General features: G+C 38.9%; 1 protein-coding gene across 1 annotated transcript; it reads right to left on the reverse strand.

Moving 5' to 3' along the window:
• Positions 1-15,188: 15,188 nt before the first annotated feature.
• Positions 15,189-27,887, reverse strand: LOC146610989 (transcription initiation factor TFIID subunit 4-like). The gene is made up of 16 exons (XM_085343949.1): positions 27,620-27,887; positions 26,650-27,456; positions 24,985-25,139; positions 23,478-23,597; positions 21,736-21,891; positions 21,485-21,607; positions 21,263-21,352; positions 19,778-19,993; positions 19,480-19,615; positions 18,944-19,058; positions 18,227-18,396; positions 18,001-18,131; positions 17,768-17,893; positions 17,478-17,534; positions 17,254-17,373; positions 15,189-17,145 (listed from the first exon to the last, which is right to left on the reverse strand). Exons 1-16 carry the CDS (start codon positions 27,885-27,887, stop codon positions 16,978-16,980), a joined length of 2,958 nt encoding a protein of 985 aa, XP_085200075.1. The 3' UTR covers positions 15,189-16,977.
• Between the last annotated feature and the right edge of the window lie 54 nt (positions 27,888-27,941).

Below are 27,941 nucleotides of genomic sequence, written 5' to 3' on the forward strand. Positions count from 1 at the left end.
GACTCTCACTGTATTACGGGACAAAGTGCGTCCCTTATTAGCTCAATACGGGACGTGTACTTTTGTTTCTAAATACGGGACGATTCCGTTTTTTAAGGGACGGTTGGCAACCCTAACTGAAATAAAAGCACTTAGCCTCTTAATTGCACATGCTTTTTTTGTGGTCATAGCCTATGGGTTAAACTGATTTGTTTCCTATCAGATAGCCTTATTGTTTACAAAAATGCAGATAGCAGTTTACACCACCTAGCAAATTATTTAGCCATTAATTTTCCTCCCACTTGTCAAATCCAGGCTAACCAAGAGATCGGGCATACTGGACAGGTTGCCAGTTTGTTGGAGGCCTTATTCAGAGAAAGACAGGCAACTATTCACATCTACTAGTTAAGAATCACCAATTAAACTAACGTGCATGTTTTTAGTCTGTAGGAGGAAGCCAAAGCAGGCACAGGCAGCCAATGGATTTACAATCAGGACTCTTTTGCTAGGAGGCTAACCACAGCAGTGCTAACTACTACACAACACAAATATCAAATTATGATTTTGAAAAAAGTCAACTAAGTATATCAGGATGTAATGTAATCTATACTTAGGAAAAGGTAAAATATAGAATAAACAAGATGAATTATCTGGTCCAGTTTTATTCTGTTAGGCAGATTTCTGTTAACTTTAGCGCGAGCTAGGCTATGCTCTTTCTTCCCATTCCCATTTCTGCCTTCATTTAACAGAGAAGCAGTAGATGCATGTTTTACCATATCTTTTATTAAAAATACCTTAAATGAACAGCAGATTCTCTCTCTCTTGATACCACCAGAAGCTTGATTTCATTCATTAACAACATACATGTAAATATAAGTCCCTGTCTGGTTGGATTTCTTTTTTGGCTTCCGTCCTCCAGCTCATTTGAGGGAGACACACACATAGACACACACCACTGCTAATGGAGGAAACATGTCGTCATAAAAAAATATGGATGAGATTAAGCACTGTATGTTCCACCACTGATCACAGCATCTCATGACGTTAATGCGACTGACATCAACAGTAAATGCAACCTTTTAAAAACAGAGTACCTGTATGCTGGACTTAGAGGTCGCAATGAGCGAATCTTAACACTCCATAAAAGCACGAATGAATCATCTCAGGTGCTTGTTCAGCAAATAGGCATAAAAACACTGGAAAAGCAATTTATTGCTAAAAAAATATTGCTTTGAAACACTTTTGTTTTTATGAAAGCAACAAATATACAAAGAATCCAAAGCAGTGTTTGGTGATGAGTCTGAGAAACCATGCAGTCTGTAAAAGTATCAAATAAATTGCCTCAAATTGGTATATGACTCATCTATTTTTTAACCTTCTCTCATCCCTGTGTGTAAAATGTTTTGGTGTGTTGATGACCATTATAAATGTCATCTGCAATTATTCTTCAGAGATTTGTCAGAAACCATGAATGCTTTGATTAAAAATCCCTGTTACCATGAATCAAAATGAAAATTCAAAGCAAAACAACGTTGAATTTGAGATATTTGATGTCCTACCATAATCCCAGTGATAGGCCAATTAGACATAATTTATACTAGCATTATAGTTATACTAATGGCATCATAAATTAAGGTAATTAATGCCCTAGCATTCCTGCCAAAATACTTATCTTCATAAAACACTTGGATGGCTCTTTTTAAACTTCATATTTAAAAGTTGTGACACTAAACTTTGTTGACTCACACTTTGTTGACTTATTAATTTAAGGTTTTATGTGTCAGGACAATAAAAATCATCTGGTTCTTAGCAGGTCTTAAAATTGTTCAAATACAACCTCAGATGAACAACAACGCATGATATATTACTTTGTGTCATTGTTTATTTATCAAAAATGAAGCCAAAACATCGAAGGTGTGTGTTACTACTTCCATAGAAATTAAGTGGGTAAGTAGCAGCCAAGCATTGCGAATCACAAGCACTTGATTAAATAATCATCAGCAACAGGAGCACAGCTATAAAAGTGAAGGGTTATAGGATGGTTTCCAGACAAGCTGAAGTCCATCATTCTGCAGTGAGAAACATTATTCACAAGTGGGAAACGTTCAAGACAGTTGCCAATCTTCCTAGGAATGAATAGCCCACCAAATTCACCCCAGGGTCACATCGTGCAATGCTTAGAGAAACTGATGAAATTTGTCAAGGTGTTTATAAAGCTGAATATGAAATTACCATGTAAAACAGGTTATTCTGTTTATGCCCTTTCCTAGCTAGTTAGATGCTGAAGCACCACCCAGAAAAACTTTATTTACATCTGCACCGTAAATGCATCACAGGGTTCAGAAGGAAAAGTGTTGGAGATGTCATTTTTATTATTACTGAGCAAGTATCTACATCCTGTCACTGGAAGCAACACCAGGCTGCAGCACAAGAAAAATCAACTCATTCAATAGTACTATGCATTAACCTGTCTATCCGATTTAATTACTCATTAACTGAAGGCGTGCCAAAAAGTAACTGCCAGTATTTGCCAAAAAGTGATTGCTGGGTTTTAAACTGCTGTAAATGACTTGTTGGCGGCCTATAATCAGTCAAACATATCTCTTATGAATGATATCAAGTCATTTTTAGCTTCCTGTCACAAGGTAGAAGCTGCAATCAGTTTTTGGCAAAGTGACTTTTATATATCCTTTATTTAACCAGGTTAAAAGGGTCACCGAGATTAAAAAAATATAATCTTCAAGAGAGGCCAAGAACACAGCAAAAAACGTAAATGATGTGGCATAAGCCAGAAAAGGACTGGAACACAGAAATAATGCAAAGTCATACAGATACTTGCAAAACAGATCATTTCTTTATTTCCTTTTGATTACAGTTTATCACATAAAAATAACCAGACAGAAACATCAGCAGTCAAGTTTTGTCACGTCACGTAGGTGAATTAAATTTTTCACACGCTATTCATGCTATCTTGTGATAATGAATTTATATGGTGCCCTAACCACGATGGCTGATAACCCACTAAGCTACGGAAATAATGGACTCACTAAAGGCTTTGGTGAACTAACAAATCCTAAATGGCCGAACAACAACCGTTATGATTGAAATATTAATTTCCTGAGCAGCACTGCAGGGGATTTTCCATTAGAAATTAGATTAGAAAGCCATCAAGCGCCCAACAGCATCACAGGTATGCACAAAGTGTCAAGTTTTTTGATCTAACGTTCAAAGAAGCTGCCGTTTGCCTTGATGATAGCACTGGAAATATCTTACTGAGCTGCTGTTTGTCACTTGGAATGGTTTTCCACTGATGCCGCTTTCTCACAGACCTTATTATGGTCACAGTTGATCATGATTTAGAAGTAATAACCCATGAAACAGCATTACCAACGTGGCATCATGAAGACAAAGAGCCCGTTGATCAATCAAAAATAAATCTGTTGCCAGTAATTGCATGAAATTTGTCCTTTGTGAAATTAAAGATACATCCTGTATCATCACAGACCCTAGCGTTCATGCCTGTGGCTTCGGTTCATCTTGGATTTCCGCTACTCAGCTCACACTGGAGGCAAAAGGGGAGGAGAGAGGAGGTCCCTCGGGACAGAGAATCAACCGTTGCCTATATTCTCTGCGCAAAATTGAACAAATTAGCAATGAACAGCTGTTACCTGTTAAAATGACCCGCTTTCATTTTATCACCATGGACAAGAGGTCTGATAGCATCTGCATGCTGCAGCTGTCAGCCATTCTGATTAGGTTGCCAATTCCGGCTTTCAATATATCATGACAAACATAATTACCTCAACATCTCTTTTTATGGATTCTACAAATCGCCTGGCGCACAGAGCATGCCAAGTGACCATCAATTACAGCCACGGTCTGCTGGTAGCACGTCCACTTGGCTGCTTCGACTTTGTCAACCTCTTAGGGTTGAAAAGATGGTCTTTAATGTTACTGTAGCTGAAAGCCTATTTCACGTTTTTAAATTAAGATAATAGCGGGTGCACGAACTTAATAGTCTGACCTCAAAGCCTCCCTGCTATGGACTTACCAGTGGTACCACCTCTTGCAACCCCATGAAGTAGAAAGAAACTACTTGCTGTGACGTCATCCTTTTGCTATTCAGGGAGTTCAAGATAGAAGACCTGAGCAATAATAGCCATTTATAAAGTTTTGGCATTTATACTGTTGCAGTTAAGTGGCTGTAAAAGAGTAGTTAGAATCAAAAGAGTACAGGTTAATTGCCTTAAAGTGAATGAAAAAAATGACCCCATGGTGATGGATTTTAAATGAGGGTGGAAATTTCTGTTGATTGTACAAAAAGAAAGAGCAAAGTGAAATAAAAAACAAAGAAAGTTATAGTCACGATTAGATTCAAGTTCTAAAGAAACAAAAAGGTAATCCTCTTAAATATTATACTGCGAGAAAAGACAAAAAGGCGCTAATTTCTTTCATTATAAAATGAAGAAAAGATTGTGGAGGCTGATGTTAAAGGAGTCACTTGGTCACATGGGTATTATCAGCGCAAACTCCCCCTCTGTCTGTTACAGTATTTACTCTATGTTAGCTTTAGGTCTTTTTGGCTTGTCAGGAGTTGCTAGAGAATCAGCCCTTTTATACACGAGTATCAATGTGAAGTAGCCGATGATGATTCAGTTCAGAAAATGGAATAATGTGTTATTTTCCACACTGGCATCATTTTAACCCTTGGATGCACAACCTACCAATACCTACACTCTTCCACGAGTGGGGTCAAAAATGACCCCAAATAAAATCAATGCATTTTGCTATAAACTCGGTTGTTATTTTTCAAAATCTTTAAAACAAAGAGTTGTAATATTTTCATATTTGAGGTATTCCTCATAAAACATGTTTGTGCCATGAGGCACTTTGCATTTTTATTGATTTTTTTCATTAATTTTAAGAAATTGCAGTTTTGTATCACTTGTATCACTTTTGTATGCTTGCTCGGCATATACTGCAGAAGCTGGGTCTTCTTCCCTCTGAAAGGCACAAGTTGTTCATCCACTGTAAAACAATCACTGAGGATGAATTTCTGCCTGCAGTTGACCAGGAACAGGCCCCATATGTAGCAGAAAGCTGCCATGTGGTTTGTTTTCAGTCGGTAGGCTCTGGTCCTCTTGTCATCAAAGTGCAAGAAACGGTGAATATCTTCAAATCTTTGAATTGACATAGTGGCCTTGTACAATGGGTTATGCAGAGGACTCCCGAAAAACACACCGACTGGTACATCCCAGTTCTTCTCACTTCCTGCAAGAGTGGTCAATCAAATGAAGGCCAGGAGCTTATGTTTGATTACATTTTTCCACTCTTTCCCCCTGTCTGTGGCTACTCTTTGTGCCTCCATGTTTGTGCATGTCAGCACCTCTTCCATTATATTATCAGACATGAACATCTGCCATGCATCTATTGGGGAGACAGTACTAAACCCAGGTGCAAGCCCTGGCCGACTAATTCAGAATATTGTGGCTAGAGCAGTAAGAGGGGCTCATTGTGTTAGACTCAATATCCATTCCCTCTTCAGAGGACTCATCAGAGGACTCCTCTGTGTCTGACTGAGGGGGGGGGACAGTAGTCTGGGTCCTGTATATCTTAGATGTCAGATTCTGAGTCAATGCCTCCGATGGGCTCTTCATCCCATCCATCCTGGATCATTTGTAGGGCCACAGGGATCCCAGCTGGCCTCATAGCAGCCATGTTACTTTAGATATTTAAAGAAAAAAAACATCAGAAAGGACAATATTTGAAATGCACCGAAAACTATAAACAGGGCTGCACATAAGTGGTCCACAGGTGTGCAATCGTTGTTAAAATAAAAGACGTGCACCAGATAAGAAGTTGGAACGTGCGTTTGCGTACATTAAATGTTCTGGAGGAGGACAGACATTTCTTCAGAACTCTTAAAGATGTCGAAGAACCAAGCTCCATAAGCAATTACTTTGGTGTTCCTCCACGGCAAAAGAAGCGCGTGTTCTCAGAATTTCCGGGAATACTTTTATTTTGACAGCAAATGCACACCTGCGGACCACTTATGTGCAGCCCTGACTATAAATCATGTATGTTAATGTGTAAAAATTAATTCCTGATCCATCAGAAGTGTAAGTGGGACAGTCAGAGTTGCTAAGAATGAAAGTTTCATAGAAGATTCCATAGGAACTGCTTGGGGTCATTTTTGACCCCACTTGTGGAAGAGTGGGGTAGTGATACAAAAACTGGATATTTTTTAATTAATGAAAACATAAATAAAAATGCAAATGGCCTCATGTTACAAACTCATTTTATGAGGAATACCTGGAATATGAATATATTACAACTTTTCATTTTAAAGATTTTGAAGAAAAACAACCCCAAGGGGGCATCTAAGGGTTAAAAAAGATCTTTGCGACACATTCAGTGATGGAAATATAAAGAACACTTGTCTTTGTTTTAACTCTGCATTTCCTCTGAATTCAGATTAAATGTCGAACACCTGCCTGTTCAGCATTATTACTGCAATTTGTAGTTTACAATTAGCTCAACAAAAGCTTTAGACAAATTCCCACAGACCTCAGCGGGTGTTATTTTGTGGGTACAAAGACATCAAAATGTGACATTTCTAATTAGTTTCTGTATGAATATATTTTAAGTAACACCTTTATTGTTAGTTTTCCTTGACAACAGCACAAGAAACATCTTATGAAGGAAAAAAAAACATGCGCTGCAGTCAGCTTCAACCTTTGAAATACTGGACATTATTCCACGAGCCAAACGATGTCTCATCTTAGAGGCATCTTAAATCCTCCTCCTCCTCGATTATGTGGTCACACAGTACACCAATCAACAGCTGACCTTTTACTGTAGGAACAGACATAAACACAGCAGGAGGAATGTGGGTGTGATATGTAGGCTAAGCAGTCAGGGAGAAATGATGAAGTAGAGAGGATTGGTTATCTACAGATTGTCTCATTTGTGCAGAATAGTGATTTGGAATAGATCTCTTTTGGATCACAAGTCTTTACTTGGAAACTTCCAGCTCTGGACGGCAGCGATTACACAAAGCATCAAGAAATTTAGTTAGAAGAGCTAAGTGGTAACATAAAACAAGCCAAAGGAAGATAGAGACTCAATTAGCTAAGTCCCCAATAAGGTACACTGTAAACTCTTGAGACCCTATTTTTGCGGAAATGAAGAAGATAGAAGATTTTCAACCGAGCAAGCGAGCGCTAAGGGGATTTAAATGTAAGGCATTTCACACCCACCAAAACCATACAAACACTTTTTCTGTCGAGGGTTTTCTCAGACAGCCTAGTGTAGCTACTTCCCCAATTCCCAGTGCAGCATCTTCAGATTAATACTTCATATTTTAGTTATGAAAGCAAAGTGTTTATTGTTTCATAAAAAAATAAAGAAATTTCCTGAACATGGATGTTTTTATTTTATGTTATTGTGCAGATGTACAAAAGGATTTCATCTGAAGATTTTATCATAGGATGCACAAATAACTGCTGTCCATGGATATTAAAATATTTGGGTTTGTGTGTATGTGTTGTGAATGCAATTTCAAACAAAGCATGCACAGAGAAAAAAAAAATACACCACAGCAGTAGTTAATACAGCAGCTCCATCCAGGGCCATATTTTGAACCTGAGTGTAGGTAAGTGCTGACAGGCGGTCAGATTGTGTTGACAGTGTGTGTATGTGAGTGATAGATAGCTACTCAGTGAGGAGCTGTGGAGCATAATATGATTTAAATGTAAGAATGGAATCTAAATCTGATTTCAGATAGTACTATGGGCCCAGAGCTTCTCTCCTTTACCCCCGTCCCTCGCCAGCCATAATGCGGTCAGCTGCAGCTGTTTTCTCCGAGGTGTGGTCTCACTGACCCGGGAGGACAGATTATCAGTTTCAATCTCAGCCTTTAGATGCCTCTTTGAAATGAATCAAAACACTCCACCTGCCAATGGTGTGTGATCTCGGGTTCTTAGAAAGCGTGAAGCGACTACATTCTGTCGATGCGGTGACTTGTGGAAAGGAGTGGAAACTTTCGTGATTGTTTCCCCTGCGTGGTTTGACTGTTTGAACCCGCTCTCATTTCTCTGGAGATCCCACTCCTCCCCTATGGTGCATTCATTCTCTGAAAGGATTAGATGAGGAGTTCACTTCAGGGGCATCAGGCAATCTGCATACAATAGTCCACCAGAACTGTGAATAAATCAACATTGATGTAAGACAATAAAGTCAATGCGGTGTGGCTATTTGTTTATTCTTATTACACTATTACACAGAGCTATGCACTTTGGATCATTTGGAGTAAATGCATTACTTAAAGAGGATTCAGAACACAGACTGCCTATGCCATCTCTATTTCACTCAATGCGTGCTCCATCTGTGTCCCCAGAGGTGGTCCGGCAGTCCACTAAAGCAGCCATTAGACGGATATCCAATCAGACTTGGGCCATTCGCTTCTTCCAGCATCTTCTTCTGTCTGCCACATCCTCGGGCTATCATAGAGGAAATGAAAGTCACTGATGGAGAATCTGAGGTAATGGTATGGATAGATAGATGACTGGTCTGAGTGTGTTTTCAAAGCTCTCTTGGTGTATATATATATAAACACTGACATGACTGAAAAACCACAGGATAATCACGCCTGCTTTGCGAGGAGTAATGTCATCGAGTGTATAGGAAAATTGCATCGCGGGAGGATGGTTATCAGTCAGGGTTGTAATATTATTGTTAGCGATGAGAGCTTGTCTAGGTCTGGATTGATTTAATGCCGGAAAGTTTCCCAGCACGGGCTCACCCTGACCTTTCAGGGGAAAAATTAGATTTTGGAACTTGCCTCCCATGTAGCTGCCAAGTCACTGAGGTACTGTTAGTCCAGACCCACAAAACCACTCCAACCAGTCAGTCATGAGGGGAAACAGCCAATTCAATGCTAATAGGTTCAACGCTAATGCTAAATTCTATTTTTGTCAGAAAAATCATAACAGAAGCCATAACAGTTTTCTTGTCTTCAGCTAGCACTTTGATATGTGCAGTGGAAACTGATTTGTCGAAATCTGCTGCAGATAAATTGGTGCTGTAAAACAATGCACATACACCTGCAATTAGAGTAGATAATTATGGCTGCTGCTTGTTTCACCTCTTTGAATTCTTTTTTCCAAGATAACTTTGAGATAGCAGAGAAACTTGAAAGCAAAATTACCTCTGACAAACAACTTTCTCGTGTTGCCATTCATAGACATGCATTTGCATGCATGCACAGTCACACATTCGCACACACTGTACTGTAAAAAAGAAAGAAAGAAAAAAGCAGTAAACAGTGCAAGTATTTAAAAACCTGAATGTCTCTGATAATAATCCTAAATCAAACCTTTCAGATCTGACAGCTGGAAAATGTCAAGACAGACGAGATCCCCCCCCCAAATTATTAACATAGAAATGGAACTGGCATTTCCGATTCTGCAAGACATTTATCTGTTTATAGATTCAACATCCAAATCCAATCTTTGATATTTGCAGGCTTTTGTCTTTTTTAGTCCCCATAGGAAAAACATTTCACTGCTGTGTTAGAATAGACACAGCGGGTAGCTTTAAGTGGAGTCCCATTTTCAACAATTGGGATGCTGTGAAAAATATAAATAACAGAATTCAATAATGTGAAAATCTTTTATACCATATGTTTAATTAAAAAATTGTACAAAGAAAAGATATCAGATGTCCAAACCAAAAAAAAGGGAAAAATGTTGAATTTTATTCCAAGATTGAACAGATTGTCAGTTGGACATGTCTCTAACAGTCTTTTCAGCTCACTGTGCCGAACGTTATCAAGAATCGTGTCCTAACCTGGAAATAAATAAAAATTGCATAGCCTTTGATTTTCTGACCTTTTAACTTAAAATCTAATAATAATAATAATAATAGTAACATAGGCTTTGATTCCAGACCTTTTAACTATAATTTTGCTTTATTGTTGGTGTCTTGATGTTTTAGAGGCCCATAAAAAAGCTCCTACTCCTATTGCTTGAACACCTCAGCATCTCCTCCAGTCATGGGAGCAGGGTTCAAAATAAAAAGCAACTCACAGTTGTAAGACCCAATGCCTCTCGAAAACACAAACAAACTCTGGCATCAGACTTGTTGGAGTTTTTAACTCATGGTGAGTTTCAACTAAGCAGGTGCACATATTGCTGTTTTTCACTGTTGCTGTGGGGCATGCTTATTTATCTGCTCTGATCCCTGTGGTAAAGTTGGTAGCCAGCTGTTTAACAGTGGCCCATCACGCTAGTTATTTATTTATTTATTTTTTGTATTGTTCTGAAAGCACACTGTTGAGCAGACCAGCAAGGGAGGACTACAAGGAAGAATTAGCTTTAAAGGCTGCTGCTACTGATGATGAAGTTTGGTGACAGAGTTTTACTTATACAGACGTATGACGATATGCTGTATTTTTTCCCTCAATTCTTCCCCCCCCCCCCCCCCCCCCCCCCCCCCATTTGTTACACTTACATGTTTCCAATCGCCAAACATAATTTTAAAAGGAAGTTGTATAATGATCTAATTTATTAGCAGAAAAATGGTATCCAAACCTAACTGGTCTTACGTGAAAAAGTAATTGCTCTGCCATGTTAAATCATGAATTAACTGTGATTAACTACATTTTTTGGAAAGCAACTCAAATTCACTGGCCACACCCAGGTCCGATTACTGCCAGACCTGTTCAATCAGGAAATCATCTAAATAGAACCTGTGTGACAGAGGAGGTGGTGCAGCGCAACACATCATACCACAATCTCAAGAACAGAGGAGGAACAATAGTCACTGACATCTATCTATCTACAAAGCCATTTTTAAGCCTTTGGGACTGCAGCGAACCACAGTGAAAGCCATTATCTACAAATGGAGTAAACTAGCGGCAGTTGTGAACCTTCCCAGGAGTGGATGGCCTACCAGAATTACTACAAGAGTAGCATCAATGACTCGTCCAGGAGGTCACAAAAACCCCAGAATAGCATCTAAAGGTCTAACTTGTTTCATTTAAAGTCAGTGTTCATAATTCAACAACAAAAAAGAGACTGCCCCAGTGTCCGTGGCAAAGTAGCCAAAAAACATCTTGATGATCCACATAACTTGTATGCCGTGGACTGACGAGACAAAAGTTGAAATTTATGGAATGTTTGAGTCCCGTTACATGTGGCATAAAACTAACACACCATTTTATAAAAAGAACATCATACCATCACACCTGGTGGTAGTGGGGCAGATATGTAGGGGGGGGGGAAGCAGAAAGAGGGGGAAATACTTTTTTCACAGCCTTGTGGCTTTTAATTTATTTTCCAGGTTTGTTGAAGAAACACGATACATGTTAAGAAACCGTTTATTTAACAGAAGCTGTTTAGCTGCAGCGTCTGACTCGAGGAATGGCAGTGTCAGCACTGAGCCTGTCTGCCTGTCTGCTGTTTTGGCCACAAATAAAATGTCCAACGCTCACTGCAAAGGTTCCCATGAAATTTGGAACTGATTGTCCCCCGAGGATATTCCTCATATTTTTCCCATTCCCTCTTTCACGATAAAGCTCACATCAGTGGTTTTAAGTAAATTGTCTTACCAACTACGAAAAGGGAGACATTTGAGGCACAATTTAATGCCCCTACTAGAGTTACCTAAATTTAGCACTTTTATGACTTTTTGCCACATGTCATCAACAGGTCAAAACTTGCTTTGCAGCTGATTACAAACTAAACTGGTGTCACCCCTTCATCCTTGGCTATACCTTACTTTCAGTGCTAAGTAGCAAATATTAGCAAGGTGGCACCCTGTTAAACATTAGTATGTTAATACATCATTACAGTATGAGTATGTTAGCATGCTGACATTAACAATGAAACGCACACGTGCTCATTCTTGATGAAGTTTCAAAGTACATGTGAAAGTCATGCATAATCACCTCGGACAGGTGTCCACTATATTTAAACCATATGCAAGCAAGTTCTACTGGGGATCAAAGGAGCCCTGCTCACCACATTTTTAAGTATGTATACTGCACTTCTAGAATATATCAAAATATGTGAAATATATTCGCTCATCTTCATAACTGTCAGTCAAAGACATTATCCTGTGAGCAGCCAGCAGCCTCTCATTATGCAAAATCAAACAAGGCAGTGGAATTGAGTTTGGTGTCCCAGAGTAACATAAGCAAATATAGCCTGACAACTCATATTGGAGAAGACTTAGAAGTCTGCCTATGCCTGGATATCAATACAACAAAGACAATGGTTTGGGCACCTACAGGCATGAGATACCTTGTCTGCAGAGGGAACAGAACAAACAACTCTGTAAGCCTCAAATCCACCAAATCTGAAGGAATACGGGGAAGTGCTTTGGTATGATCCTTCTACGGAAATGTCCATCTGTGTGCGAGTGTGTGTTTTTGTGTATAAATATCCTTAGATCTTCTAAACAGCTAAAGTTATGAAGTCAGTGCTTGTATACAATGATAATACAGACCAATGTTACACAGAAACGCATTCCCAACTTCCTGTTTTGATGGGTAAGAGTCTCTTTCATTTATTTATTTTTTAAGTAACATGTGGTGATAAAAGATATATATTTAATTAGCGATCAAACAAATTCTCAGGTTCTGCAGCTGTCAGAGATCTCAGTTCTAATGTGGTGCACCAGTGCCCTCCTGTGGAGCTCTGCGCTGCACCTCGGCTACAGCTTGTATCTGCTCTCTTCACTGCTACTTGCTAAAAAGAAAAAGGAATGCTGAGGCATTAAAGTAAGAAAAGAAACAGTGTCCTGGCTTAATAAAGTGCCATAAAGTGAGGAAATGGATGTACGAAAGAGAACGGTAAACAGAATTTTAAGGGGCGAAAAATGTAAATCAGTTTGTGAATCCATTTTCTTTTCTTTTTTAAAATAGATTTTAATTAGTGTAATTACTTATTTAGCTCTTTATTTATTTATTTTTTTAAAAAAAGGGTTTTTATTAAATGTTTCATGTTATTTCTATATGTCATTTTTATTGATAAACAGTTCATTTTGGAAATTATTATTGTTTTTTTTAAAATATCAAATAATGAATTTTTTTACAAAGAAATTTTTAGATAATTTATTATATTTGTTTAGACATTAATAAAGTAAAGTTTGTAAATGAATTGACTATTGCATAATATTATTGTCCAATAAATCATTAATTCATGAAAAGCATTATTACAATTACTTTTCCCAAGGGGCTACTTAAGTAAGATGAACTCCACTTTGTATTCATTTTATCTCTTTATGAGCTAAATGGTATGGACTTCCACAACAATACCAGTTTTCCATGTGGCCCCTTGGGTTTAATTATTCCCCACATCTGCTCTAGGTCCTCAATACACAAGGACAGCTTCAGGACTGTGGACTGTAAATAAAAGATGGCTGCAACCAAGCAACATAAAAAGAAGACATTTTCCTTTTTTTCGCACATCTATTTATGTGAAAGGAGTCAAGAAAAATGTTGAAGCTTTTTTTATATGAAGGTACATCACAGTGAAATAGTGTAGCATGTAACTTCAAGTGCCAAAGCTGTGTAAACTGTACTGTATCACTTCAAAGTTTGCATGATGTAACAAAACTCTTCTTTAGTTTTCCTGTTGTGGTGAATGAATAGACATTTTTGACTGAAAAATAAGATTACAGTGATGGATCACTAAACCTAAACCTCTTCATGACTTCTGGTCTTAACTTAATCTAAAGACTGGCATTACCTTTACTGTAGTTCTTTAAAGAAGTCAGCAAGAGGTTGGGAGATTAAAAGTTGAAGTTTTATTCTGAGCAAAACATCTTTTGATAACATTTCAAGGTTGGAGGGGAAATTAATTCTTAGTGTTCTACTGTAACAGGCTTCTATTTATGTGATTTTGTGGACCAGGACTCGTCATTCTTGTGCCTAATGGGTGCAGAATATTAGAATTTTTTTAACGTGGAAAGAGAGAAACCACTAAAGGCATGTTATCCTTTTACATCACATTTGTCTTTTTCTGAGAGGACATTTTCCTACCTATTGAAAAGCATGAACAAAAAGCACTGTGAGGAATCATTTTAGAAATATAAAAGATCCCTGAGTTGAGCACGTATTTTATAATTTCTACTTCATGGTCTACTTCTTTGATGCATCTGAATAGTTTGAAAGCTATTTACTATGAGCTGTACACTTTCACACCCAGAAGAGATGGAAAATTCAGATGTTATGATTGGACAAGACATAATGTAGTTTGTCAAATCAATATTATGAATTACAATCAGACCATGAAACAGTCCACCTTCTAACTTCATTAGGACTTGACCACGAAGCTCCCAGCACCAGTGTTTGTGCTGACGTTAATGCCAGAGAAGATTTGGAAGTCTGCAGTCTTGAATCAGCAGAGGGTTGCTAATGTTTTCAAATTTGGATAGGGGCTTGATTTTATGCCTCTTTGGTAATGGGACTGAAAATGTCTGAATTCCAATTCCACATTGTGAACCTGTCAGAAATTAGGACCATTAAGACAGAAATAGTTGTTTATGTTTTATTTGGAGAACTTTTTCTCTCAATCCATTATAAAATAGCAATTAAAAACCTTTTTGTTTGAAAATCCTCTATTTACATATAAACAAGTAGCTGTGCAAATTTTACAAGATATTGGCAAGAAAGCATAATATTTTTGTCTCCTTTTGTCACATAATTGTACAAGAAAAATAAGACATTTTTTCGTAATTCAAAATTGTCAAGTAAATCTACAAAGAGCAACTTAAGTATATACAGTAATAAAACTTGCTGATAAACATCTTGTCATAAAATGCTAAAGGTATAAAGACAAAAATTAGTATGTGCACAAAAATATAAACAATTTATAGAAGGTATGTTCATTTGATTGATTAGTTTTAGAAAACTGATCTGTCAAAGTGCAGTTGTTGCTCTGCATTTCACGTTTACCCAAAATAACCTCTATCATTCATAAATAAAAAAAAGTGTGGACATTCAACTTATTGAAAAAAAATGTAATTCACTTAAATCGCTGAAATTAGTAATAATATTAGAATCGATTTTAAAATTGACTTTAAAAATCACATTACAGTAAAAATCCCCCCAACCTGGCTATGTTAAATTATTAAGAGCCATTTCATTTCCAAAATCATAACAACCTAGTCTTACTTAGTAAGTCTTTAGTTCTGTGGGTGATATTAAATAAAGGCATCATAAAAAACAAAAACAAACAAAAACCGGCTTATTTATTTGCGACAATTTTCAAGAAAAGGAGTAAAATTACCATTTTTGTTTTCAGAATTTAAATTTTTCATTTTTCTCTGCTCTTCTAAATATGTGGACCGTGAGCTCGCTTCCACTGCAGAAAATCTGCCGCTAAAAGTTTACACCGATGACTGCAATCACACTGTGATGAATAACAATTTCTTTGGAGAGGATTTTCACTGTGATTCAGTCCTTGACGTAAATGTCGTACTGACATCAGTGAAGAAATGTATTAACGCTACTAGCAGCTGGAGATGGGAAAGGAAATCTCAGTACTAAACAGTTGCAGTCAAAGTTTTGCAGCTCCATCAATAACAGCGTATACCCTCAGTACGCTTTGTTTATCATTTCTACATGCACAAGTGCAACAGAAGTCACATTCTGTTGTTCAGACAAACTACAGATGACGGTGGCAACCTGCTAGCAACTGCAAGGAGATGTTCAGTGCAGCACCATATACTTCTAGGGAACCAACTTCACATTAGAAACAGCAACAACCTCGAGCAAACATTCACCAATCATTGGCAGAATACATCCTTTTCCCTGGCAACAAGTGGTTACCAAGGGTCACTGACCAGCCTAACTGCTGCCTGAATGGACCATAAGAAATTTATTTCACAGTAGTTGCCAGCAACCTACAGTAAGTACTTGCAACTGGTTGGAAAAATGCGCATTTCCCCCTTCTGACTGGCGATTACCAGATGGTTGCCAACCGATCTCTAGGCTTGTATGTGGTGGAGCGCTCCAGAGGTTTAAAAGGAGATGGCACAAATTTAAGTCAGGTAAAGCTGACAGGTAAAGGGTGGAGTCACGATACCTTATGAGTACATCTTACCTAGTTGCTTTTAATTACTGACGAGCGACATAAAGTATTTAAATTCTCTGTAGAAAATACAAGACCCTAATTAAAAAGACTTCAAAATTTGTGCAAGAACTCTCACCATAAATCAGAAATCCTATGACAGTGAGCTCTAATACCACCTCTACACTGCACACAATACATGACACATAAAATATCATTGATTCCAATCACAGACAAAGATAAAAAAGAAATAAAACAAAACAAAACAACAGCCAACCAACAACAACAACTGTATCCCTAAAAAATCCTCTCATTCTACAAATCTGGAGAGAAGTGTTGGATATATAAAATTCCTTGATCAACACATTCTAATCCATATGGCTTAAACTGTTAAGAAGGCAACTCAGCAGATGATAAGACCGGTTAAGATTAATCTCTGTAAAACGATCCACAGGCATTGCTAAAATATAGTATAAATGTACGATAAATTAAAATCTCTGTTAACGACTTAAATAAACAAGAGTGTCTGCCAAGCACTTCAAAGAGATTTGCTGCTACAGCACAGACGCCACTGACACACGTTTTAAATCTGAAGTGTTCGGTTTGGTAAAGACATTGTTCTTTTGTGAGGCAGTGCATCTTCATCGAGTGTGGTTGGTTGTAACTGCAGAGCTGAGAGGCGCACTGAATTCAGGGCCAAGTTCCAATATTTGCTCCATTTCTCCACTGAAAATACAAAAGTCATTTTCTTTAAGAGGCTTTTAAAAGCCGAGGTCTCTTCAGCATGACTCCCACAGACAGATGCCTCATAATTCAACAGTGGGTGATCAAAGGAAGTACCGGCAGGAAGGGTCGGAGCCGATGGTCCACTCTGCCTCCTTAATGCCACTGAGTGAAACTAGTCATTTTAATGCGGGTGCTATTTGAGGAAGCCTTTATAGAGCAGGTGTGAGTGACTGGTTCCTCTTTCATTCTCCAGACAGAAGAGCAGGTCCCTGAGGTTGACTCTAGTGATGCGCTGTCGCATAAACTGTCTGGAGCCTGTTCCACCTGAGCCTCCAGTCTGAGAGGGACACGACCCTGATCCCTGGAGGGTGAAACAAAGCAAGGACATTCAATTTTTCATCAACTGCTTTTGTGAATCCAGAAAACTTCAAAATAAGCACATTCCTACTTTGGGTTAATCACACCTCACCTCTGCATTGGCACCTCTACCCGGTGAGTCCATTTTCCGCTTTTTCCTTGGGCCGATTGCTGCCAGCGCTGTTAGGTTGGCTTCTCTCTGCCTGATTTGAGCCAGCTCCTGCTGCTGCATCTGAAATACAAGTAGTAACACGTACATTCAACGTACAGGCAAACTCATAACAATGCTTCAAAAAGAAAGGATTCACCCAGGATATTATTTTAGCATATACTTACTTCTTTGGCCTTCTGTTTCAGTCGGAGTTGCTCCGGGTCTTCTTGCCGTGACCGAGACTGAAATAATATCGAGGACATTTTAATATTTCAAAAAGGATATGTAGAATTTATTAAATGACTTGTTTTATTCATTCACTCTCTCAGTTTCCATGTCTGGCATTTGGTGATGGCAGGGAAAATGTATATTAATGACAATGACCCAAGAGCACTCACTTGCCTTCTCTGTATAATTATGCATACAAGATTGTTTCTGTCAGTGATACCGTGTGTCCTTGTTCGAATGCTGTTACCTTGGCAGCTTTCAAGAGGATCTCTCTCTCCTGCTCTTCCTTCCTTTGCTTCTCCATTTGATCCAGCTGCTCAAAGAATTTGAGCTGGGTTCGCACATCGCTCGCCTGCTCATACTGTTCATCTTCCTGGAGTTGGCATGAAAAGCGAGGACAGACAGGAAAATGAAACAAGAGATCTTAAAACACAGTAGTGAGTGGGTCTCCCCTACTCTACAATTGCAATCAATTATCACCTTAAAAGTCAAGTTCTTCTGCTGTGCAACATGCGACACCTTTTCCAGTATGTCTTGCAGGCGCTGCTGTGTGGCATGGGAAATGTAGTTGATCACATCTGTGCCCAACTCACTGACACTGAACTTCTTACCTGTCGCAACAGGAGTGAGTATGGATAAAGCTTTAGACGGTGTCAGCATAGTGAGGAACATGCTGTGCATTTTCTCGACAGTGTACGTCTCTCACCAATGTCCAGAACTATCCGGGTGAGTAAAGAGGTGGAAAGGAAGGTCTCGTCCTTACAGGAACGAGTCACCATGCCAACAAGCTCGGAGTTGGTTGCTAAGATACGGGCACTCTCTTCTGACAAGTTGACTCCTGCCATTGAGGCCACATCGTTGATATCGTCATCGTCCCTGGAGAAGAGACAAAAACAGTTTTCTTACTTTTTGTGTCTTAAGCACATTTATACAGAATAAATACAACATTAAAAAAAACCAACACAACACACACAGAGTACTTGGCACTGTATGATGACAAAGAGAGGTGTTATCCTTAATATGGGTATCACAGGTGTACAGCTCTGGCTGTGGTCCCAATCACCTGTTATTATAACCTTCTATTCATGAGGCAACCAATTGGAAGCACTTGTTTAACACAGTTAATGAACTAAGGAGCTGCACAAAGGATAATAAAGTAAATAATTTCTGTTCTGAATTGTGAAAAGCTACTCTAGTAGAGGCCAAGACTGAAAATATGGTGCTGGAAGTCAGTATGACAGGTAAACTTTAAGATAAAAGTAACAACAGCAATAAACTGCATTAATTTATCTTACGGTTGGCACATAAAAAGTTATGACATCACGTAAGTTTCTATGGATACTTAATTCTCTGTGAACGCATATACAGATACTGGTATTTAACAGTGAGTTGGATTTCTTTTCTTTTTTTTGGTCTCTCGTACCTGAAAGTGCCTCCTCCTTCCTTCAGCTTGTTCTTCTGAGCTGCACCGAAGGAAGGCTGACTGAAAGCTTGTATTCCTTTGGGTGCTGGAGCCAATGTCTGCTTCACTGCTGGTACTAAAAATCATAAACAGGAGCAAAAACAAGTTTTCTGTAGTGAATTTAGACTAATGAAAGGCAGCTGCACCTAAAACTATTAGAGCACGCAGTAGAATTTGAATATACACTTGACTCTTGTATTCTTGGACTTTGTGTCTTGCAATTACAAACAGTAGCCACAAGGTGGTAGCACTTCCATAGACGTGTTAAATGCATTAAAGACAGAAGCTAAACTCAAGCGTAACAGCTGCAATTTAGTGGATTTTAGTGATGCTATTGCATTAGTGGACCATGGGGATGTTTTCATGGATATCCATTTGAAACTGTATGAGGTACTAAAGTAATGAAATACAACACTGAGACTGAACATTGAAACTAACTGTACATTGATCAGTAATAAATATCAGTTAAGCATTAAACAAATATTAATATGACCCACTTGTTTGTAGCTGTTTGATAACCTGTGGCTGGCCCACGATGATGCGACTGTGAGTTTGTCCTCTCAGTGTTACCACGGCAGACTGAGCCAGCGTCACCGGTGGCCTCACAATGGTCCCCTGTTGCTGGGGTACTATCTGTGCACATTCAGAAAAAGACTAAGAATGAGAAACCTAAAAGAAAGCACACAAATGAAAGAAGTAGAGACAGGCATATATTCAGAAGCATCCACTTGTTCATACATGTTCATCAATATATTCCGATACAGGTAATAGCAAAAAAAACCAAAAAAACATTACCAGTCCCGGTTTACTGTGAGGCGTCTGTGTAAGGCTGATAACTGTGGTTTTGGTTGTGGCAGGGCTGGTGGTTGTAGTGATGGTGGTGGAGAGAGGAGGTCGCAGCACCACAGCAGTGAGTGCTGTGGAGGCTGCGGCTGCAGGCTGAGGCAGCAGGCTTTGTTGGATGAAGGCCTCTGAATCTGGGGTCATCTGGCGCAGCGCTGGAAGACTTCTCTACAGTCAGAATGAATGAAGTGTGTATGTATTCAGTTCATAATGTGAATGAGTCAGTTAGTTGTGGTTATTGTGCTGGGGTCTTGGCCAGAGTACTCTTTAAAAAGAGAGGCTTTTACCTGGATAAGTAAAGAATATAATAGAAAGAAATCTAACAGAAGCAGCTCTTAGTGATAAATGATTACATTTCTATCATTTCTACACATCACATAGTACTCTAAAGAAACTGCAGTGCATAGAATTTAGTTTATGATGTAAGTGAAGTTCATTATGTAAGTGGAGTTCAGAAAAGTTTTTTTCTTTTTCATTTCTGTTCTTTGACTTTTCAACAAGAAACTATTGCAGAAGCTATATGAAACAACATGCTTTACAGATTTTTAAATATTATGAAATAGCTTTATTGATTTGATTATGAAAGAGAAATGCAGAGAGAATAAATTTGCCCCATCCTTTCTAGATTTTTAAAGCTACCTGTCTGGCTACTACATCACCATGTCAGCCAGCAGAGCAGATATTTCCTCTAGTTTTTCAGTAGCATTTAAGTCCATGTGTGACAAATTGCTATAGCTTTTGGCCTGGTCCTGATTAAGGCTGCAAATCCTCCGCTCACCTGCACTCTAATCTCTGTCATGGAGTGGGTACATGTGTGCGAATGCACACCTAGCAGTAGAAGTCACCAACCACTGGCTTCTTTTTGATACAGTGAATTTTAGGATTAGCGTTAACTGCTGCCTACAAAACAGGTAAAAGATGGCTTGCAAATTTTACTTTCCAAAATGCTGTTAAAAAATTGGTCAAGGTGAAGACCAACACAACCTTCAGATAAAGTTGCATTTGTTTGGCAGGAATGCAAATTAAAGTCCCATGTGACCACAAAGGAGCTTACCTTTATATTGTGGAGCATCTACATTATCAGCTTTCAGCCCAAAATCACATGATAACAATTGACAACACTGAGTAAACTGTTAAGGGGGGAAATATTCTGCTTTGAGGCTAGAAATAAGGTTTCCATGAAATATTAATCAATTTAAGCAAAAATGCTGCAGTGATCCTAAGCATGCCTCAGAACCATTATTGAAAATCTGTGGGCAGATCCTAAACACACCCAATGGACAAGATGTGCAATAATGTGAGAAAATTCTCTAATCAAAGACAAGAGTCTTGATGGCTTTTAAGTTTGTGAGTAATACAGTGCTCAACTGTAAGTCCCAAAGTTACAGAACAATGTAATAACTTTGGTTTTGTCTGCAGGTGTGTCACTAATCTCACCTTGAGAAAAGGTACAAGGTATGGCTGCGGTGATGAGTTGAGCTCCTGGTATAACCTACTGGTAAAATCTTCTGGCTCTATCTTTGCTTCCTGTTACAAGGAAAAAAGAAAAAAAAAACATGATGGATGAGAATACATCATACATAAATAAACTTTGAAGGAATTTCACCAGGAGAAAGATTAAGTGTCAACCCAGAGAAGGTAAGAGGGAGAGAGAAGTACCAGTAGGTTCTTGACGAGCTCCTTAACATTAGCTGTGGTCTCAGACGACTGTTTCCCGCTGGATGCCAGCTTGATCAGTGTCGACAGAAAATTTCTACATTTTTTCACATTCTCCAGCGTCTCCTGCAAGCACACACAAATATTTTCTCTCAAATATTTACATAATACATGAAAAAAACCCATTAAATAGGGTGTAGGGAAAAAGGTATTTTTTTGCTGTTCATCAATCATGGTTAGCAATTCTCTCTTACAGCTGTGACAGGTGTTGGAGTGACAGGGGTTGCAGTAGCTCCAACGGGCCCCACCCTCTGTGCTACTGCTGTGGAGGCGGATCCGGGCTGCACTGTGGTGGCGGTTCCTAGCGGCTGTCCTGCGGTGGTAGCAACTCCTCCCAGCATGATGGTGTTCTGTATGTGTCAGTGAATATGCACTTGAAATTAGACCCAAGAAAAATGATGAGGTCAGAAACAGCTTTAACACGAGCAGGCCTGTTGAACAGTGCATTTCCTTTTTTTCACATAACACTGGTGTTCTATGAATTTTACTTTTTATATACACAAACGCTTTAGAGCTTACTTTAAAAGCATGATCTGGAAAAAAAAACTAACAAGGTTTAGCAAAAATATATTTAAGGAATTTCCATGGCAATAAGGACATAAAAGATGAATAGAAGCAGCAATGTTTTTAAAAGTGAGCAAACAAGCCAGCCAGAGAGGAACTGAAAACAACTGTGTTGACCTTGTTGCAAAATCCCATCCTTTCACGCCACAGTTAGACCGTTTGGCAGAAAAATTGACCATATAATCTATGAAACAGATTCTGTGCTTGTTTTTTTAAAAACCATCTCACAGTAGGAAATCAGTCCTAACGAGTTCATGGAGGATACATTCAGCTTTTACTTGAGCAACAGTAATAAGAGTCTTACTTTAATATTCTCATATAACAAGAACCTTCTGCACAGCTGTTCTCAGCAGGTGTACAGTAACAGGCACACATTCCCTGACAAATAGAAAAATTATGAAGTGTAATTCATTTCAAATAACAACAACACTCTGCAGACACTTCAGACACACCGCTGACAATTCTAACTGAAGCAAATGTCATGTAAGTAGCAGCATGAGTTAGACTAATTTGGGTCAACTGTGTGAGATTAATGGAAACAGGATGTGACCGAGATCATAGTGAGGACCACTTGTCCAGATGTGGAAGATGAGAGAGTAGTGGTTTTAATCCAGGTCACAAGGGGGTATGAGAAACAATGATAATAAGATTTGTTTGTTTTTTCCTAAAAAAAAAACAAAAAAAAAACCTTTAAATTATTCTTAATGTTAAAGATGATTGAAAAGATGCCTGGGTATGGCTATATGTAGGAAATGTTAAAAACAAATTGGGAATGATTCAAAAACTACACAGGAGTTTACGACCAAAATTACATGAAACCATTCAAGGTTCAGAGAATTTGGAAAAATCTCTGCACACAAGGAATGAGGCCAAAATCCAGCACTGAATAGATGTTATGTTTGGGCTGTTAGGCAGACCTACATTAAAAACAGAGATGATTCTGTAGTGAAAAATCACATGAGCATGAGATTGGAAAAGCTTTAAAAACTACAGTTCATAAGTGCATCTACAGGGGCAATTTAAGACAACTTTTTAAGATACTTTTTCCCTTGGTTTTAGTCTATTGTAGGGTCTCAGATCTATAAATTTTTCTAAAAAAAAAAAACTTTTTGAAATTTGATCATTTGATTTACAGGTGATTCTATTCCTATTTTAATAATGTTTTACACAGCTTCGCTCTGGACAAGAGTATGCAATGCCTGGGTTCAAACCAGGCCAGGATGTTTGACTTAACCCATTAGGGATAGTGTGAAAAAACAGAGCTTCCCCAGGTAATCCGCAAAAGCATAGGGGGAAAATGCAAACTGAGCCTATGGGTTACACTTGGTGTTATGGAAATGAATCATTTGATTTAAATATAGTGAGAGTTTACCTGCAGAACAGGAGGCCTCTGTAGTGCGGTGGTAGCTGTCACAGTGGTCTGAACTGTGGAACACTGTTTAATAATGGTGGTGGGAGTAACAGGACGAGCCAGCAGTGGTGCACCTGGTGCCTGCAGGACATATAAAAGAAGATGTTACGCTTTTGGCAGACAGTGGAGCAGCAGGGGTTTTTCGGACACATGCTATATTGCTTAATAAAAAATAAATTAATAAATAACAAAAATCAGAAAATATTCAAAAAGTTACATATTAGTAGTAGTAGTATATACTATATGTTTTTAAGTTGGATGCAACAGTTACTCTGTGGAACGAAAATTAAATCAGAAATACTTGTTTTGTAAATGTTTACCAAGCAGAGGCACAGTATTTATGTTGAAGCAGTAACCAAAACTCAATTATAAACAGAAAGTAAAATAGTGATTAAGTTTATCCTTACTTTGAAGTTACAAGAGAGGTGTAATGTGAAAGAAGTTCAGCACAGCTTTCTTTGCATTACCTGGCATGTCAAAAACTAAAACCCCTGCTAGAAGTGAATGGGTATCACTTCAGTGGTTATCTACTTCCAGTGTTAACGCAGGCTTTCTGCCTCAGGCTCTGTGGACGCTAACAAAAAAAAGGGGGCATTTTACGCATCACGAGTGCCGCCTACTTCGATCAGATGACGATAAAACGGTGATAAAAATCTATAAAGAGCATAAAAATTTAACATGCAATATAAAAGAAAGGAAAATGCAACCCCGTTACAAGTAAGATAGGAAATTAATACAGCAGAAAATTATTAATCTCGGGATTTAGCGCACTGAGGTGTAAAATAAACATTTCTATTTGAGTTAATCATTTTAATGCCGAGTGCACTCTCAGTCCTGCTTAGTTCTAAAATGACGGCTGCATGTTAGAGCTCTGAAACTTTCAACTGGACACATTTAAACATTAAATGGTACTGTCCCAAAGCCTGATAAGGGGACTGAAAATCACTTTAGTGAAAATTCAGTGAAAATGTGACAATTTACAGGTGACTTTAAATTAAAAACCCTGAGCACGACCTGCTTCCAACCAGGTTATGTGTTTAGCATAAGTTATCACTGTGAAAACCAGATAAAAAGGAACATATTTATGTATATGTAGCTTTAAAAATGATATGTTAATGTTACTGGTATAGACAGCATTGAATATGTCTATGAGTCACTGTAGATGGGATGTGGATGACCAGAGAAGAAAAAAAAAAATCAATAAAAGACAACTAATTTGAATTAATATAACTGATGTTGGGAATATAAACAAGTTTACTGGTTTTGCCAGACTGAACTTTATTTCAGTAAAAAGTCACTTGTACTCTTTTACTGTTAAAGACTAATAAATCAAATGTGAATTGGGAGGAATTACCTTTTTTGGGTTCTGAGAAAAAGTCTGAGAACCAACTGTTACAGAAGGTTTACAGAACTGTACAGGTATCTGAGTCATATTTTCTGCGTTTGACTGTATCTAGCAGATCTGTACCTGTAGGGATGTGATCTGGACAGGTGGAGTGCTTGTGGGAGCTGGAGGTCGTGGAGTCATGGCGCTTTGTGACTGCGACTGAGCTTGCATTTGAGCCAAAGCCTGCTGGGGAATCATCAGCAGTTGCCCACTCTCACTGCGAACCAAGACCATTCCTGTACGTGCCAAATATCCAAGGAGTTAAAATATTAAAAGGTCATTATCTTCCTGTCCCAATGAGTCACCAAAAAAAAAGGATGTATGCACGCATGTATGCATCAATAGTGAGCCCTATTTAGTCCTAAGCCACTCAGCAACTTGTCAAACCAAAATGAGCCACAAGCATGTTAGCAGAGTCTGACTGATATATGTGACAATATTAAAACATTTATTTTGTTAGGAGTATAATGCAGGAGAGAGAGACTTGGGGCAATAACTGAATAGTTTATACAGAAGAACAGCCCCATTTCAGTCTTTACAAAACTCTGTCTGCAAAAGAGCAGAGCAATCAGTGATGCAGGGATGAGCAGCGTCTTCAAAGTAAATAGAACTAATAGTAAAGTTAATAAACAATTACCCCACCATTTTCCTGTCTCAACATAACTCTTAAATGCTTAAATACGTATGCCAGTATACCCATATTTATTATTATTGGAATTTTATATTTATAAAAAATTGATATTACCAGAAAAAAACATTATCAGTCAGGGTCTATATGGCAGCATAAATAAAAAAAAAAAGTTCAAGTCACAATCCACCATGCAAAAAGCTAAAAACATTCTTGTTCAAGGGGCAATTAAATCTGCCATGGAAGAAATCTGCCATTAATACAGTGGCCTACAACAAAGAACTATATCCTACAGGGAGGCCACAAAGGGGATTTTCCATTCTAAATTGCAAATAGATGCATTTGTCAAAAATGATGTTGTTTGTTTTAGTATTTGTATTTGATTTAGTATCTGTATTTGATCTGGATTCATTTTCTAATATAATAATTCTTTATTTTATGCTATACTGAGCATAAAATAGAATCACTGCACTTTTACAAAACCCTGAAATAACAGTTCACAACTGAGACAAAAATGCTAACCTGAAGACTTTGCATACTCAACACATGCATCCCAGAAAGTTGATTCAGTTCATTTGAACGTGGCATTATCAGTCGGAGAAATGTTTCATTATGCATTCAAGTGACTTTATCAGTCAGTCACTTGGATAAGTGATGAAATATTTCTCCCACTGAAAACAGTGCATCCAGATAGAGGGAATCAACTTTCTGGGACTTCCTTACATGCATTATTGAGCATGCATCAATACATTTTAACACATGCATCCAAACACACATAATGCTTGAGAGATATCCTGTATATTTTATCCAGCTGGTGCTATTATAATAGGATGTAATCGTCTCAGACAAGACAAACTAAAAAGAATCAATAGACTGGAATGGACAGCTACATTGATAAACTATATGAAGAATGTGTTGGCTGAGTTCCACTGAGTCCTGCTTTTAATCTGCTACAGAACCCTGGCCACCTCTAAAGTTGCTACTAAGCTACTACAATGTGTTTCAAATCATCTATTGCCTGCAAAGGCATCTCGGGAAACCGTTAAAGTTAATAATAATAATAATAATAATAATAATAATAATCTTCCACATGCTCTCAGACTTTACAACTCAATTACCTGGAGGCAGCTGAATGTTTTGGATATTTGGGGCGTTTTGTTGAGGCTGAGCGAGTCGAGGAGCTAACACCTGTGGAACAATAGTTCGTATTCCACCGGGAGTTGCAGCAACTGTTGAAGGTACTGAAGTCCTCAAGCCCTGCAAAACAGTCGGACTCCTCACTGTCGCTGTCGTCCCTGTAGCAACAACTGAAGCCACGACGTGGGCACCAGTAGGCAAGATAACTTTTGGGCAGTCAGTTTTGCTAGCAGGAGAGCCAGTTGTGCTGGTAACACTGACAGACGGTGACGTTAAAACTGTGGTTGGACTGCCTGTACTTGGTGAAGGGTTCATGAAGGTTTGCATAGGTGGCCTCACCAGCGTGATTGTGGGAACAGTTTTCACAGAAGGCTGGGACGAGATAACAGACGAAGTCACAACATTTTGCGCGTTCAAAGTAGCTCGGATAATAGTACTAGGTGTTCCAGGCAGACCTGCTGCGCTTGGTTTGCTCACAGGTCCGTTGTTGAGGAGTGTGACAGCACCGGGCTGCGAGTTGTTGCTGTCAGCGGGTCCGCCTGCGGTTATTTGACAGTTCATCACCACGGCACCTCCATTCAGAGTTTGCGCATCGGTCGCTCCAGGTCTGCCAGCGCCAGCTGTTGCATCTAGTGTAACCATAACAACTCCACTGGCTGCGTCCGACTTGGACTGACTCTGAGTGGCTGTCACACTCGGTCCTGCCGTCGATGTGATCCCTGCTGCCCCATCCATGCTTGAACCCAGGGACCCCGTACTGTTACTGACACCTCCTTGCGCTCCTGTCCCTGCAGCAGCGGAAACACATGAAAACAAGGGGAGTGTCGAGCAACTCTCCGATTCGCTTTAGTTTCGGGACACAGACAAGTGAAGCCAAATAAGCTATAACCAGCTGAGTAACGTGACCAAAATTAGCTAATGTTAGCTAACCGGAGTGCGCAGCTATCTTACCTGCTTTAGCAAGCTCTTGTTGTGAAAGTCCCATTTTGCTACCCTGAACATTTAAACTACTACCTAGAGCTGAGTTTCCGCCATGATTTTCTGCAGACGGGGCCCTAGCGGTTGTGTTATCGCGCCTTGTTTCTGTTAGTTCAGACTCCAGGGATCCATCTAGGTCACTAACTACTTTTTCGTCCACCTCTGTGCTCAAGAAAACATCACCCAGCAAATCGGAGCCCGCCGCCATCTTTTCCCAGCTACGCTCGTTCGTGAGACGCATGCGCCGATTGGATGCATCCTCCGTGACGCGACCTTAACTCGCCTCATGATTGGC

This window comes from Diplotaxodon limnothrissa, linkage group LG20, assembly GCF_057381915.1.
Source record: "Diplotaxodon limnothrissa isolate DT_005_m linkage group LG20, D_limnothrissa_male_GT1.1, whole genome shotgun sequence".
Classification (NCBI taxonomy): domain Eukaryota; kingdom Metazoa; phylum Chordata; class Actinopteri; order Cichliformes; family Cichlidae; genus Diplotaxodon; species Diplotaxodon limnothrissa.